This window comes from Cebus imitator, unplaced genomic scaffold (genome assembly GCF_001604975.1).
Source record: "Cebus imitator isolate Cc_AM_T3 unplaced genomic scaffold, Cebus_imitator-1.0 Scaffold129, whole genome shotgun sequence".
NCBI lineage: Eukaryota > Metazoa > Chordata > Mammalia > Primates > Cebidae > Cebus > Cebus imitator.
In genome coordinates this window covers 3,518,441-3,531,958 of record NW_016107444.1, presented here as the reverse complement: position 1 = coordinate 3,531,958, position 13,518 = coordinate 3,518,441, and the positions used below count along the sequence as shown (strand labels likewise).

The 13,518-nt window shown below is 44.3% G+C and overlaps 1 protein-coding gene across 5 annotated transcripts in view; it reads right to left on the bottom strand.

The window, feature by feature from the left end:
- The window catches only part of ENTPD3 (ectonucleoside triphosphate diphosphohydrolase 3), a 38,024-nt gene that overhangs the window by 15,337 nt on the left and 9,169 nt on the right, over positions 1 to 13,518 (bottom strand). For all 5 annotated transcript variants that reach the window (XR_001828793.2, XR_001828794.2, XM_017540950.2 and 2 more), the window contains exon 4: positions 6,932 to 7,049. Coding sequence is in view for 3 of the 5 variants with exons in the window: in XM_017540950.2 (XP_017396439.1) it covers positions 6,932 to 7,049 (118 nt within the window). In the remaining 2 variants the exon portion in view is untranslated. The remainder of the gene's footprint in view (positions 1 to 6,931; positions 7,050 to 13,518) is intronic.

Genomic DNA, 13,518 nt, shown 5'->3' with positions numbered 1-13,518 from the left:
CTCCCTCCCTCCTTCCCTCCCTCCCTCCCTTCCTTCCTTCTCTCTCTTTTTCTTTTTCTCTCTCTTTCTTTCTATGGAATCTCGCTTTGTCACCCAGGCTGGAGTGCAGTGGTGCAATCTTGGCTCACTACAACTTCTGTCTCCCAGATTCAAGTGATTCTCCTACCTCAGCCTCCTGAATAGCTGGGACTACAGGTATGTGCCACTGAGTCTGGCTAAGTTTTGTATTTTTGGTAGAGACAGGGTTTGCCATGTTGGCCAGTCTGGTCTCAAACTCCTGGCCTCAAGTGATCCACCTACCTTGGCCTCCCAAAGTGCTGGGATTAGAGGTGTGAGACACCATGCCTGACCTGTTGCATTTTTCTTTTGAATTTTAGGAATTACTATTTTTTTTTAGATGGAGTCTTGCTCTTGTCTCCCAGGCTGCAGTGCAATGGCACAATCTTGGCTCACTGCAACCTCTGCCTTACTGGTTCAAGTGATTCTACTGCCTCAGCCTCCATGCCTGGCTAATTTTTGTATTTTTAGTAGAGACGGGGTTTCACCACGTTGGCCGGGCTGTTCTTGAGCTCCTGACTTCAGGTGATCCTCCTACCTTGGCCTTCCAAAGTGCTGGGATTACAGGCATGAGCCACCACTCCTGCCTAGGAATTACTTTTTAAAAAATGATTTTGTTTTATAGTTATTAAAATAGTTACGTAGTTCTAAAATTAGATCTACAAAAGTAGGTATATTCAGAGACATCTAGATTCTCTTCTTGTCTCCTCTTACTATAAGTAGTTTCTTTTTTAAAAAAAGTTTATCCAATGTTTGTTTAAAATAAGCAAATACATATATTTTTTAATCACCCCAACTGTTAAATTAAGGGTAATTTCTCCACTTTGTTTTTTTTTGTATTCAACAATACTTCCTAGTGGCCATTCCATAGTGGTATATAAATATCTTCATTTCTTTTTACAGTTGCATTGCATGCCATTGCTTGGAATTTAACTTAATTTATTCTCCCAGTAGAGGCTCTGAGTTTAAATAAGTCCTACTTGAAGGAAGACACAAGTATAGGGCAGACAAGGAAGATGGAGACGATGTGGACCCTCTGGAAACTTCTTTGTTTGGAATTGATAGAGCCACTGCCTCCTCCATCTGCCCCTTCTTAACCTTTCCCACCCATCCCCCAACTGCCACAAACTATTAAAAAAAATCTGGGCACTCTAATTACAAGTTTTGCTTGGATGTGCCCATTAAGATGTACAGACATGTGGATTTCATCCACGGCGCCAGAGAAGCAAGGACAGGCTTTCCCAGCCTTGGCCAAGACACAGGCTCAAATGTGATCTTCCCTCCGGGGGGAATGACCTCCTACAACAGACAAATGACAGCACCATAAGCCGTGGGCTTGATGTGCTCAGTGGCTTGATCTCAGGAGTTCAGAACTGAAGTAGCTATAAGAAACTCTAGTAACAATAACAACAAATCAATATATATGTGTGTATATATGTGTGTCTATGCATATGTATATATACACACACATTTTTTTTTTTGAGATGGAGTTTTTTGCTCTTGTTGCCCAGGCTGGAATGCCATGGTGTGATCTTGGCTCACTGCAACCTCTGCCTCTCAGGTTCAAGTGACTCCCCAGCCTCATCCTCCTGAATAGCTGGGATTACAGGCATGCGCCACCACACCTGGCTAATTCTGTATTTTTAGGAGAGGGGGTTTCACCTTGTTGGCTAGGCTGGTCTCCAACTCCTAACTTCAGTTGATCTGCTAGGCCTCCCAAAATGCTGGGATTACAGGAGTGAGCCACTGTGCCCAGCCTATATGAATAATTTTTAATATAAAATACATTAATATTTAAAAAAGTAATATTTTCCCTTCTGGAGGGAAGGATTATGGATGATCTTACTTCGTTTTCTATTTTTAAATAAAGATGGGGTCTCGCTATGTTGCCCAGGATCTCAAACTCCTAGGCTCAAAGTGATCCTTCTGCCTCAGCCTCCCAAGTAGCTGAGAATATAGGTGCACACCATTGTGCCTGGTTCCATTTTATTTACCTGTATTTTCTGATTTTCATACAATGAAAATATATTATTTTGTAATTAGAAAGTTATTTTTAAAAAGACACACAACTGTCTCAGTAAATAAAATGTGAGGTTAAGCTCTCAGGCACATTCCTATGTGATAGATGATATAACAGGGTTTTCTTTATTTTCTTTCCAAAATGCCAATAAAGCCAACAAAAACAACAAAACTATGCTGAACGTCACAGGTCAGTGCTCACGTTACTCTCAGTTCTTTTCTGTTAATCTAGTAAAATGAATCCCCATATGTGATCATTCAGCTTCAACAGTTAACCAATGCATCGCCCAACTTATTTTCATCTGTATACTCTCTTTCTTCCATCTCTATGAATTATTATAAAGAAAAATTCCGGGCATTATGCAATCACGCTAGTACGTGTTTCTAAGAAAGAAAGGCTCTGAAAAATATGACCACGATAACTAAGAAAAAATCACTCCTAAAAAAGCTCTTAATATTATTAAAGACATGTCACTGTTCAAATTTCCCAGAATAACTTTTCCTTTATAGTGTGATGCAGAAACCAAAGTCCATACCTTGCATGTGCATTTGGATGCTTCTTGAGATTCTTTAATCTGCAACAGTTTTCCTGACCACCCCCCTTTTTTTCTTGCCATTTATTGACTAAAGAAATCACTTTTCATGGAGTTGGTCTCTCATTTTGGATTTCACTGATTGCATCCGTGGGGTGTCCCTGAACATGTTCCTTTATCTCCTGTGTTTTTTTACAAACTGGGAGTTATGTCTAGAAATGTGACTAGATTCAGATTTGGTTTTTTGGCAAGAGCGCTTGCTAGGCATGCTAGGTTTTTCCTAGTGTACATCACCACACTAGGGGCATATCATCTCTGTCTGACTTCTCAGGTTATGAGCTCCCCATCACTTTTCACCTAATTGCTCACTTCCTCTCTCTTCAGATACCTTGGATTCGGCTTCTGACCTTCCTTTCCCCTTACTGGCTGTTACTCCTTCTAAGTTCATTTGCTGGTTCCTCCTCCTCTCCCGAGCCTCTCAGTACTGAAGTGTGTTAAGGCTAAGTCCTCAGATTTCTTTTCTTCACTATCTCCTCACTCCCCAGATGAGCTGGGGCTGAATATCACGTGCATTCTGATGACCCTCAGCTTTATTTCTCCAACCACCCCCTCTCCTGAACTCCTGACTTGCCTGGCTGACAACTCCACATCACTGTATAGATCAGGACCCAATCCTGTTTCTGTATGGGTTGCAAGGGAAAAATAGTTTTTGCATTTTCAGATAGCTGGAAAAAATCAAATGAAGAACAGCATTTCATGACATCTGAAAATTATAAGAAATTAAAATGTCAGTGTCCTCAAAGTTTTTTTTTAAAATACAGACATGCTAATTCATCTACATATTGTCTATGGCTGTTTTCATGCTAAAAGGACAGAGTTGAGCAGTTATGACACTGACCATATGGCCCACAAGTCTAAAATATTTATCATCGAGCTCTTCACAGAAGAAGTTTGCTGTCCCCTGACTCAGATAATTTACAGCCATCTCCAACTTAATATGCCCAAAACCAAACTCTAAGCCTCGCCCTGCCCCCCGTATGCTCCACTCCTAGTGTTCCCCAATCCCATTAGATGGCCTTGTGATGCACACAGTTGCTCATATCCAAACTCTTGCTATGTACTATCAACCCAGATGCCTCACATCAAATCCATCATAAAACCATGTTGGCCCTACCTTCAAAATACCTCCAGAATCTGAGCACTTCTCACCCCCTTCCCCAGAACCATCATACACCAGGGTTCCTCAACCTTGGTGCTGCTGACATTTTGGGGTAGATAATTCTGTGCTGTGGAGGCTGTTCTGTGCCTTGTACAATGCTTAGCAGCATCCCTGGCCTCCACACACTAGATGCTAGCAGCAGCACGGACCCAGTCATGACAGTCACAAAGATCTCTAGGCGTCGCCAAATGTTTCCTGGGAGGCAAATTCACCTTGTGTTGAGAAGCACCTAATCTCTCACCCACACTGATTTAACAGCACTTAACTGGTATCCTTGCCACTGATCTTAGCCCCTGACTGTGTGTTCTGTATCAACGGAGTGATCCATTAAAAACAGAAGTCATATCATGTGAGTTCCCTGGTTAGAACCTTCTAATGGCTTCCTAACATACTTTGAAGAAACTTCATTTGAGTCAAAGTCAAACCCTTGTGACACCTCCAGGTCCTCTAAGGAGCTGGCCTTGGCTATACCTTCAGTCTCATTTCTTACCTTTCTTCCAGCCACACTGGCCCCTTGGCTTTTCCTAGAAAATGCTGAGCAGCTTCCACGCTTGGCCCCTTCCCTTGCCATGCCTCCACTCATGTTCTTCCCCCAGATTTACATGGCTCACTGCCTCACCTCACTTTTGTCTCAGCTTAGCTGTCATATTCTCCGTTCTTCCCTGACAATGACAATCCTGTTCAAAACAGCAGGATCACTCTCTATTTCCCACCCTGCCTGATCTCTCTTTACATCTTGTCTCCCTGACACCCATTATGTGCCCATTTATTTTTTTGTCTATCTTCTTCATTGGAATGCAACTCCCTTAACACATAACTACAGATTTTGTATGTATTGTTTATTTCTAAATTCCTGGTGCCAAGAACAGTTTGTGTCAAACAGCAGGCACCTAATACACATTTACTAAATCAATCAACCAATTACTCAATCAATAAGACTTTCAAACAAGCATACATCAAGGAAGGAGATTGTGTAGTCCAGTCTGGGCTAAGCAAGAGCTGGTGTCTGGATAGTCGCTGGTGAGGGACAAGATAGAATGGTTAAGCCTTGAGGGTATGTCACCAGAGGGCCTATTTGGATAAGGTCCATTAAACCTCCTAGAGGGAGAAGGAGATGGGGTTCACAGCCTCCTGGGAGGATATATGGTCCCAGGAGAGGAGCATTGAAATTGCTATTTCAATATGGAGAGAGAGGGTTAAACAGATGGCACAAAACTTACTCGAGGGGAAACAGAAGCAAAAGACACACGCCTCAGCTTCAGCTCTGGCCAACTATTGGCAAAGGATGGTTTTTTGGTTTGTTTGTTGAGACGGAGTCTCGCTCTGTCACCCAGGCTGGAGTGCAGCGGTGCGATCTCAACTCACTGCAGCCTCTGCCTCCTGGGTTCAGGCAGTTCTCCTGCCTCAGCCTCCCGAGTAGCTGAGATTACAGTCACACACCACCATGCCCGGCTGATTTTTGTATTTTTAGTGGAGACAGGGTTTCACCCTGTAGGCCAGGCTGGTCTCAAACTCCCGACCTCAGGTGATTCACCCGCCTCAGCCCTCAAAGTGCTGGAATTACAGGTGTGAGCCACCGCGCCCGGCAGCAAAGGACGTATTTTAATACTATGGTGACCTGGTCTCTGATGCAACTCTTTGAGGCATTTTAATGGAGGAGATAGTCAAGTTTAGGCTCTAATGGAGCTTAAATAATTTTTAGTCACTGGTTTAAAGGAGAGACATCATGAATGTCCCTTGTGGGGTAAGGGAGCAGCAGGCATGAGTACTGCAGACCAGCAGAGAAACAGGCAGAGAACCCAGCTCCTCTGGTGGGTGGCTTCACCGTGAGCAGCCAGAGGTACAGACACCAGCACAGAAACTGCCAGCAAAGGCAATGAACTCATGGCAAACAGTAGCAACTGAGGGGTGATACCCACCAGCAAGAAATTTCTGAGGTCCTAGGCACCTGGGAATCCCTGCTGAGTGAGCAAGCATTCACCACCCCCTTCTGTTTGGCCAAGACACAGGAGTCCTGGGAAGTTGGCGGCGGAGGAACCCAAATTATCCTTGGAGAAGCCACAAGTCTTTGAGGGGATGACACTTACTGAACTTCAACTCTGTAATTTAAGCTTTAGTTTGTGGCCTTCTGTTCATTCAGAGTATATATAGATCCCTGAGGCTACTGTGATCAAAGAAGGGAAGATCCATTTATGGATGTGCTGTGGCCTCCATGACTCTGTGCCTTCGCAAATCACATATGCCATCCAGGGTGGGCCAAGGAACCCTTCCCCAAGGGACTGCTGTGACACCTCCCCATGTAAGCCTGATCTTTCCCTATGGTCGTAAGGCCGTCAAGACTGACTTGGTCGAATTGCTCTCCTGGGTCTAAAGACAGAGATCTTGTTAACTGTGGGACAGAGTAACGAGCGGCAAGGGTCCACCCAGACCTCTGGATTGTGCTGCCCCATGAACAACAGCTTTTGAGCACTGCTGCATGCCAGGCATTTCCTTTACATTATGTCATTTAATCTTCAAATCACTCCTATGGGGTAGGTATAACTATTAGAAGACAGTTTACCCTTTGTCTCTTGTGTTTCCTTCTGCTGCAAAAGGCAAGCATGCTCACTGCCCACTCTAAACACTCCCCTAAAATCCCAGACTTCCTTTCCCGTGAGAACCCATTGCACGAGTGCATAGTATCTGTCTCTCTTTCCATCATCTTGGGCAAACCGGGAATCTGAACCAGTGTAAGAAAATGCTGACACTCTGGGCTACTCCTGTGAGTAACAAATTGTCCTTCGTTTCTGACCCAGGAGTCTTGTGTCTTTCAGTACCTATGAAAATATGGTAGGGTAAAATCTCAGACCATTCACAGTTCTTGACACCACCCCTTCCCATGCATACAGATGAAAACACTGAGGCCCAGAGAAGGGAAGTGACTAGGGCAAGTTTACTCCACTGACGAGTAGCAGCACTAGCAAAGATCTCCTGTTTCCTGACTCCTAGTCCAGTGCTCACCCCCTGCCTGCAGGCAACACCTCAGGACCTCTCCAGGCCTCCACAACACTTAGAACTCTACCTTGCTTCCCTTTGCAACCCCCAGACACGCTTCAGTCCTTACCTTTCACACTACATTTGAAGGTCTGACTGACCACTCCGGTGTTATTCTCTTTCTCTGCTGGCCACTGATACACGTAGACTGTGGTTCTGGAAGACCCAGCATCCAGCACAATTCCATACTGAACAAAAAGGGAAAGGGAGAGTCAGAAATGGGCCGGACTCCTCTGAGGGCTCCTTTATCAGTGGGCCGCTGAGAACCCTGAGTACGTTAATCCACACTACTTCACTTAGGGAGGGGCCGATCAAGAAGAAAAACTATTTTCTCCAAACCAATTTTGTCTCCTTGGACTGTGGGGAAAGGATGAAGAAAGGTAGGGCAGGTTCTAGGCCATGGTTGTTACTTTGCTGTGCATTAGAATCACCTGGAGAGCTTAAAAAAACCCAGTGCCAAGGCTATACCCCATACCAATTAAATCAGAATCTCTGAGAGTGGGACTAGGCATCAACAGGTTTTAAAGGTCCCTAGGTGAGTCCCACATTCAGCTGAGGTTGAGAGTTGTACTTCATGGATCTCACATACAATCAGGTTGCCTGACTCCTCCAGACCTTTGAGGGGAGGTACAAAAACCATCTTCGTCTCAGAAGGAAAACGAATAATGACCAGATGCCCTCTATTTCTAAACTTCCAAGCTTATCAGTCTGGAAATAAACAACCAAAATAAAACTGTAAGAAGCAGCTGTAGGAAGTTTTCACATGAGAGAGGCATTTTTTTTTCTTTTAGATGGAGTTTCACTCTCATTGCCCAGGCTGGAGTACAATTGCCCAATCTCAGCTCACTGCAACCTCCACCTCCCAGGTTCAAGCAATTCTCCTGCCTCAGCCTCCCAAGTAGCTGGGATTACAGGCATCTGCCACCACGCCTGGTTAGTTTTTGTATTTTTAGTGGAGACAGGTTTCATGTTGAGCAGGCTGGTCTTGAACTCCTGGCCTCAGGTGATCCACATACTTTGGCCTCCCAAAGTGCTGGGATTACAGGTGTGAGCCACCATACCTGGCTGAGACATGTTAATACCTGCATCAGTGCTCAGAATTAAAGTATTCATAATTAAGGAGAAAAAAAGCAAAATAAAAAATAATATTGACATATTGATCCCACTTTGGTAATGTGTATGTGAACAAATGAACAGGCAGGTGTTTCTGGGCAGTGCTGGGGCTGGCTGTGTTATGGCAGGAGAGTGGGCTGGGAGTCCTGGACTGATTTGCCCAACTCGAGCAGGCACCAGGAAGCTTCACCCGAAGGCTTGGCCGAGCCCAGGCTCTGGACCGAACCTGACCAGGAAAGAGCATGTATTAGTCGTCTATAGAGTTTGGAATTAGCAATGCATACCTAAGCCTGAATCTGCTTGTGCTGAGTCATCCCAGGGCATCCACAGGCCTTCAGGGTGGCTTGAAAAGACCCCCATCCACCACCTTTGGGTTAACCTAGCTTGTCCCAACGATGAAGTTGGGTCTGGAGCAGGCTGACTCAGATGGATTCTCGATTTTAGGATGCTGGGTAAGATGCCTGACGTTTCTGGGTTCCCTCATCTTTAGGGGACTTACTTTCAGAGGTAAATACAGGTATTGATCGACTTACGACCTATGCAACTTATGATCATTCGACTTTACGACCACAATCGCTAGCCACAACTGCTCCGTGTCTGGCAGCGCAAACGTTGCCCAGCTGGGCGTACGACAGTGCAGGACAATAAACATATATGCTATATCATATCATTATTAGTCATTTTCTTGCCTTTCTTACTAAAATGTGAGTGGTTTATATCCCTATATCTTTAACAATATTAGAACATACTAAGTTTAAATTATATTTGAACAAGATATCCAGATGACATCTTTTATGATGAATGCTACATATTTGTATCCCATGGAAAGTCACATAAAATTGTGATGATTTACTTTTCTATTTACAATGATAATAAATAAATACCTGGCAACAGTCCTTTTTAACCCTAAGACTTAACATAGTTCACACTCTTCTGCTTTTCAAAGCTCATCATGTGCCGTGGTTTTTCACTTCAAACCATAGACCACCGTGGTTCAGTGATCTGTGAATATTCCATAGTTTTACACAAGGCTGCGCCTTTACTACAGGTTAAGGTGGCTTTTTAAAAATAAGATTTGACAAGAATGCTTTCATAATAAGCATTCAGGTCAACCTTTACTACTGGTAATGCAGTGTTTTACTTAAACCTGACGAATGTAAAAATAAGAAACAAAATGGTGTAGAGATGATACAAATGGCATAAAATGARYARAKAAAATTATGATATATAACAATAATGAAAGAAAATTATGATAAAATATGACTTAAAGATTTTTATAACATCATTTCACAGTACTGTACATATAGCCTGCTCAACTTACGACCAAATCGTGTTACGACCGGTCTGTCGGAACCAATCGTGGTCGTAAGTTGAGCACTAGCTGTAGAAGGCTACATGCTCGGTGCTTAGTGCTGCTCATAAGTAGGCTACTGGCATATATAGAAAAGCCAGTTGAGCAAAATAAATAAATAAAATTACAAAACAAGAAAAACAGAAAACAAAGAATCCCTCAAATCCAACTATTGGGCTAGCCCTTGTTATATCTTTTCTGATATATGCATATATGTATCTGGATACATATATACGTATGTATTTAGATGTATGTTATTAAATCAACGTGGTTTATACTGCACATAGTTTTTTTTAAATGCTCTTTTCTCCTCCTCCTCCTCCTCCTCCTCCTCTTCCTCTTCCTTCTCCTCTTCTTCTTCTTTCTTTGTCTCTTCCTCTCCTTCTTCCCCTTCTTCCTCTTCTTCTTCGCAATGCTCTTTTCTTGTTGCTTTTTTGAGACAGGGTCTTATTCTGTCTCCCAGGCTGTAGTGCAGTGGTGTCATCACGACTCACTGCAGCCTTGACTTCTCAGGCTCAATCAATTCTCAGCCCCAGCCTCCCAAGTAGTGGGGATTACAGGCATGCACCACCACACCTGGGTAATTTCTGTATTTTTTGTAGAGACAAGGTTTCACCATGTTTCCCAGCCTGATCGCGAACTCCTGGGCTCAAGCAGTTCACCCACCTCAGCCTCACAAAGTGCTGCTGGTATTATAGGCAAGAGCCACTGCATCTGGCCATGCAATGCTCTTTTCTTAAAAGTATATCATGAACATGTCTCCCTGACAGTAGAAACAGATTGATATCACCATTTTCTCCTTCCTTCCTTCCTTCCTTCTTTTTTTGAGACGGAGTTTTGCTCTTGTCATCCAGGCTGGAGTGCAATAGCATGATCTCAGCTCACTGCAACCTCCGCCTCCCAGATTCAAGCAATTCTCCTGCCTCAGCCTCCCAAGTAGCTGGGATTACAGGCACATGCCACCACGCCTGGCTAATTTTAGAGATGGGGTTTCACCATGTTGGCCAGGCTGTTCTCAAACTCCTGACCTCAAGTGATCCACCCACCTCGGCCTCCCAAATTGCTGGGATTACAGGCATGATCCACCGCGCCTGGCCTGATATCGCCATTTTCATACATTCATTGTATTCACTGTTAGATACAGCATAATGCACCCAATTTCCTGGTTCTATACATTTAGGAGGTTTCCAACTTTCTATTATCTATATTACAAATGCTTGTTTCATTTGAAACGGGACCAAATTTTTAAAAAGTTGCTCCCAGCTCCTGAGTCATGGCCTCTCCATTATTTTGAAACAGAACATCTGTGTTCACTGGTATGCGAACTTGGACAGCCTCTTAATCCCAGCCCTCAAGTACAATGAATGTTGATGGGGATCCTGACCTGACATCCCTCACGGGGTACAACGGTGGCATTGTTCATTATCTGTCCCAGGCAGCGACTCACTGTGAGGTTAAAGCACAGGTTGAAACTAAAGGCAGGAAGGAAGCCAGGCACTAAAGAGGTCCGGACCCCCATATTCTTGGTCTGTTTTCTTTCCTCCCTCCTGCTGCTGACCTGATCTCCACCACTCCAGCCAGCCCTGCCACGCCCGGTGCTGACCCATAAATCACAAGGAGAGAGAGAACAGGAGAACAACTGTCACCTTCCTTTCCTCAAATCTTTATTCCAACCCTTCAAAAAGGGTGCATGTTTTCCCTGTGTAGAAAACTCAGGGGTGCTGGGCCAAGATCGGAGAGAAGGAAGAGTATCCATTCTCGTTTGTGACTCCAGCTGGGATCCAGCTTTCAGCAGGATCTGCAGCAGCCAGGCTGCCCTGTGGGCCGGGAGAGACAGCTGCCCTCCCGCACCTGCTGACGCAGCCCACCTCTACCAACTCGCACTGAGCCAGCGCCACCATCATTCACTGACATTTTCAAAAGTGGAAAACATGGTCTTTCACCGGTTTTCAGAGCTCTTTTGCCTAAACAGTGAAATTCAGTGTGATTATTTTGGTGGAGAGGGGATGAGAATGAATTTCAGTTCAGCTAGGCAGGTGATGTTCAGATAAAAAGTAGTAAGTAATCCTCCATCTAGCGCAGTGTCAGAAAAAGCATGGCTTGAATACGGATCTGAAGACGTAGGTTAACTGAAAGGAAACAGTCTTCCAGGTTAGAAATGCACAGAATCAGGAAATTGGCTAAATTATTCTGTATCTAACAATGAATGCAATTAACGTTAACCGAAAGGGCCAGTCTCCCGGGTGCAACCAACAGTTAAGGGCTGTGCGGTCTGTCAAAAGCAATAGCGAATGCAGAGGCATAAGGTCAACCTTCTTAGATTTGTTTATTATCATTGTTCCTACAATAATAAGAATAGTAGTAGTAACAAACATTGTCCAGCGCTTATTCTAGGCACTGCAGGAAGTGCTTTGTGTTATTGCCTGTACAATGCATATGTTATCATATCCTATCATTTGACACGTGGGCAAACCGAGACTTACAATAGAACGTAAATGCCCAAGATCACAGACTTGGGATCAAGCGTGAGTCTAATGGACTCACACCTGTACTCATAGCCGTGATGCTTTCACTGAGCTCAAAGGAAACCAAGTCTAACGGAGTGACTGTTCAGTAATCAGGTGCATTGCAGACTTTCTTATTTAAACAAAAAGTCCTTTGAAAGTAAACTCTTAGATAAGAGGTGTGCAGATTTGGCTGGAGAAGAGGACCAATTTGTATAAGGAGCCCAAGGCTTTCCAGAAAAAAAAAAAAAAAAGAAAGAAAGAAACTAATTATCCAACTCTTGCTCTCCAAGAAATAGACCAGGGTGGGCTACAAGACACCAGAAGTCCAGGCTGATGAGCAAGGCTCAATGAGGATTAAAAGGGAATGATTTCAACACAGACTGGGTCAGTGGTTGTGCTTTGGAGAGTAACGTCTGAGCATGGGAGTGTAGACTAAAACGGCTTATAATCTTGCACCCAGTATGGGGAACTCATGCGGGCTGAGCAGGTCAGGGTGGAAAAGCCCATCCTTAAAACCTTAAGACTGTGCAGAACCATCTTCAACAGCGACATCACGTGGCTGCAAGAGGCAGTACAATGGTACTGATCATCGGACTGAGAAGCCATAGAATTCTTAGATGGTTATGACTGGGGGTAGGGAGGGCGAAGTCTCAAGAGGAAGGCATGGGACTTCGTGATAATAAAGCGGGGGAGTGGGAGCTGAGTGAAAATTACCAGTGATGGCATCATGTTTACTCTTCCAGCTTGTGGAGCAGGTCAGACCAGTAACACAAGGGACTCGGACATTTTCGCCCCTTGACTGCGTTTTAATAGTTCTGCTCATAACCTCACATAAACCAAGGTTAGGCAAGCCAAGGTGAGATTTAATATCCAGATATGACCTTGCACGAGGGTCCTCTGTAACACTTCAGGGCCCTCCAGAGAGGCTGTTGCAGAGCTGGCCCTTTAGAACCTACTGTCCGCTGCACATAAAGCAAAACAGGGCTCATGGTATAAAAAATAATAAACATAACAAATAATTTAAAATCCCTCATATTTGCTCAATTTCCTCACCTGCAATCCTCTTCAAAACAAAAAAAGAGAGAGAGAGATCTCTCAACATCCTGAGAAACACTTCATGTGGAATGCTCTCTTCCAAAGCTGTCATTCTCTTTCTGGTTCCACTGGCCCAGAACATCTGTCTTTTCTCACATTTAATCCACTCAACTAAGCAGAAAGGACCTTCCGAGCTCATCTTCCCATGTCTCACAATTTCCTGTCCCTTGCAATGGTGGCTAGGGTCTGTTAGCAAGATTTGGAAGAGATTTTAAATCCCCTCTTTGAGCTGCCTGCTAACTGGTAGGGGGTGTGTCTCCTGGTTCCTCCAAACCCTTGTTTAAGGCCACTGTGGTCTGTTCTCTTTTCTTTCCTTTACAGCAGTTCTGCTGTTTTCAATCTCTGTAACCATGGGACACTATTTGCCCTTTCTGTTCCTGTTTTCTCATCTGCAAAGCAGGGATAGTAGCAATATTATTTACATGGAGTAGTCACTGGCAATTCTCTGCCTATATCTGCTCAGACCTTACTACTGTGATGTACAACTGTCCACCCTCCACCTGCTGATGTACAACCGTCCACCCTCCACCTGCTGCTGCACAACCGTCCACCCTCCACCTGCCGATGCCCAACCGTCCACCCTCCACCTGC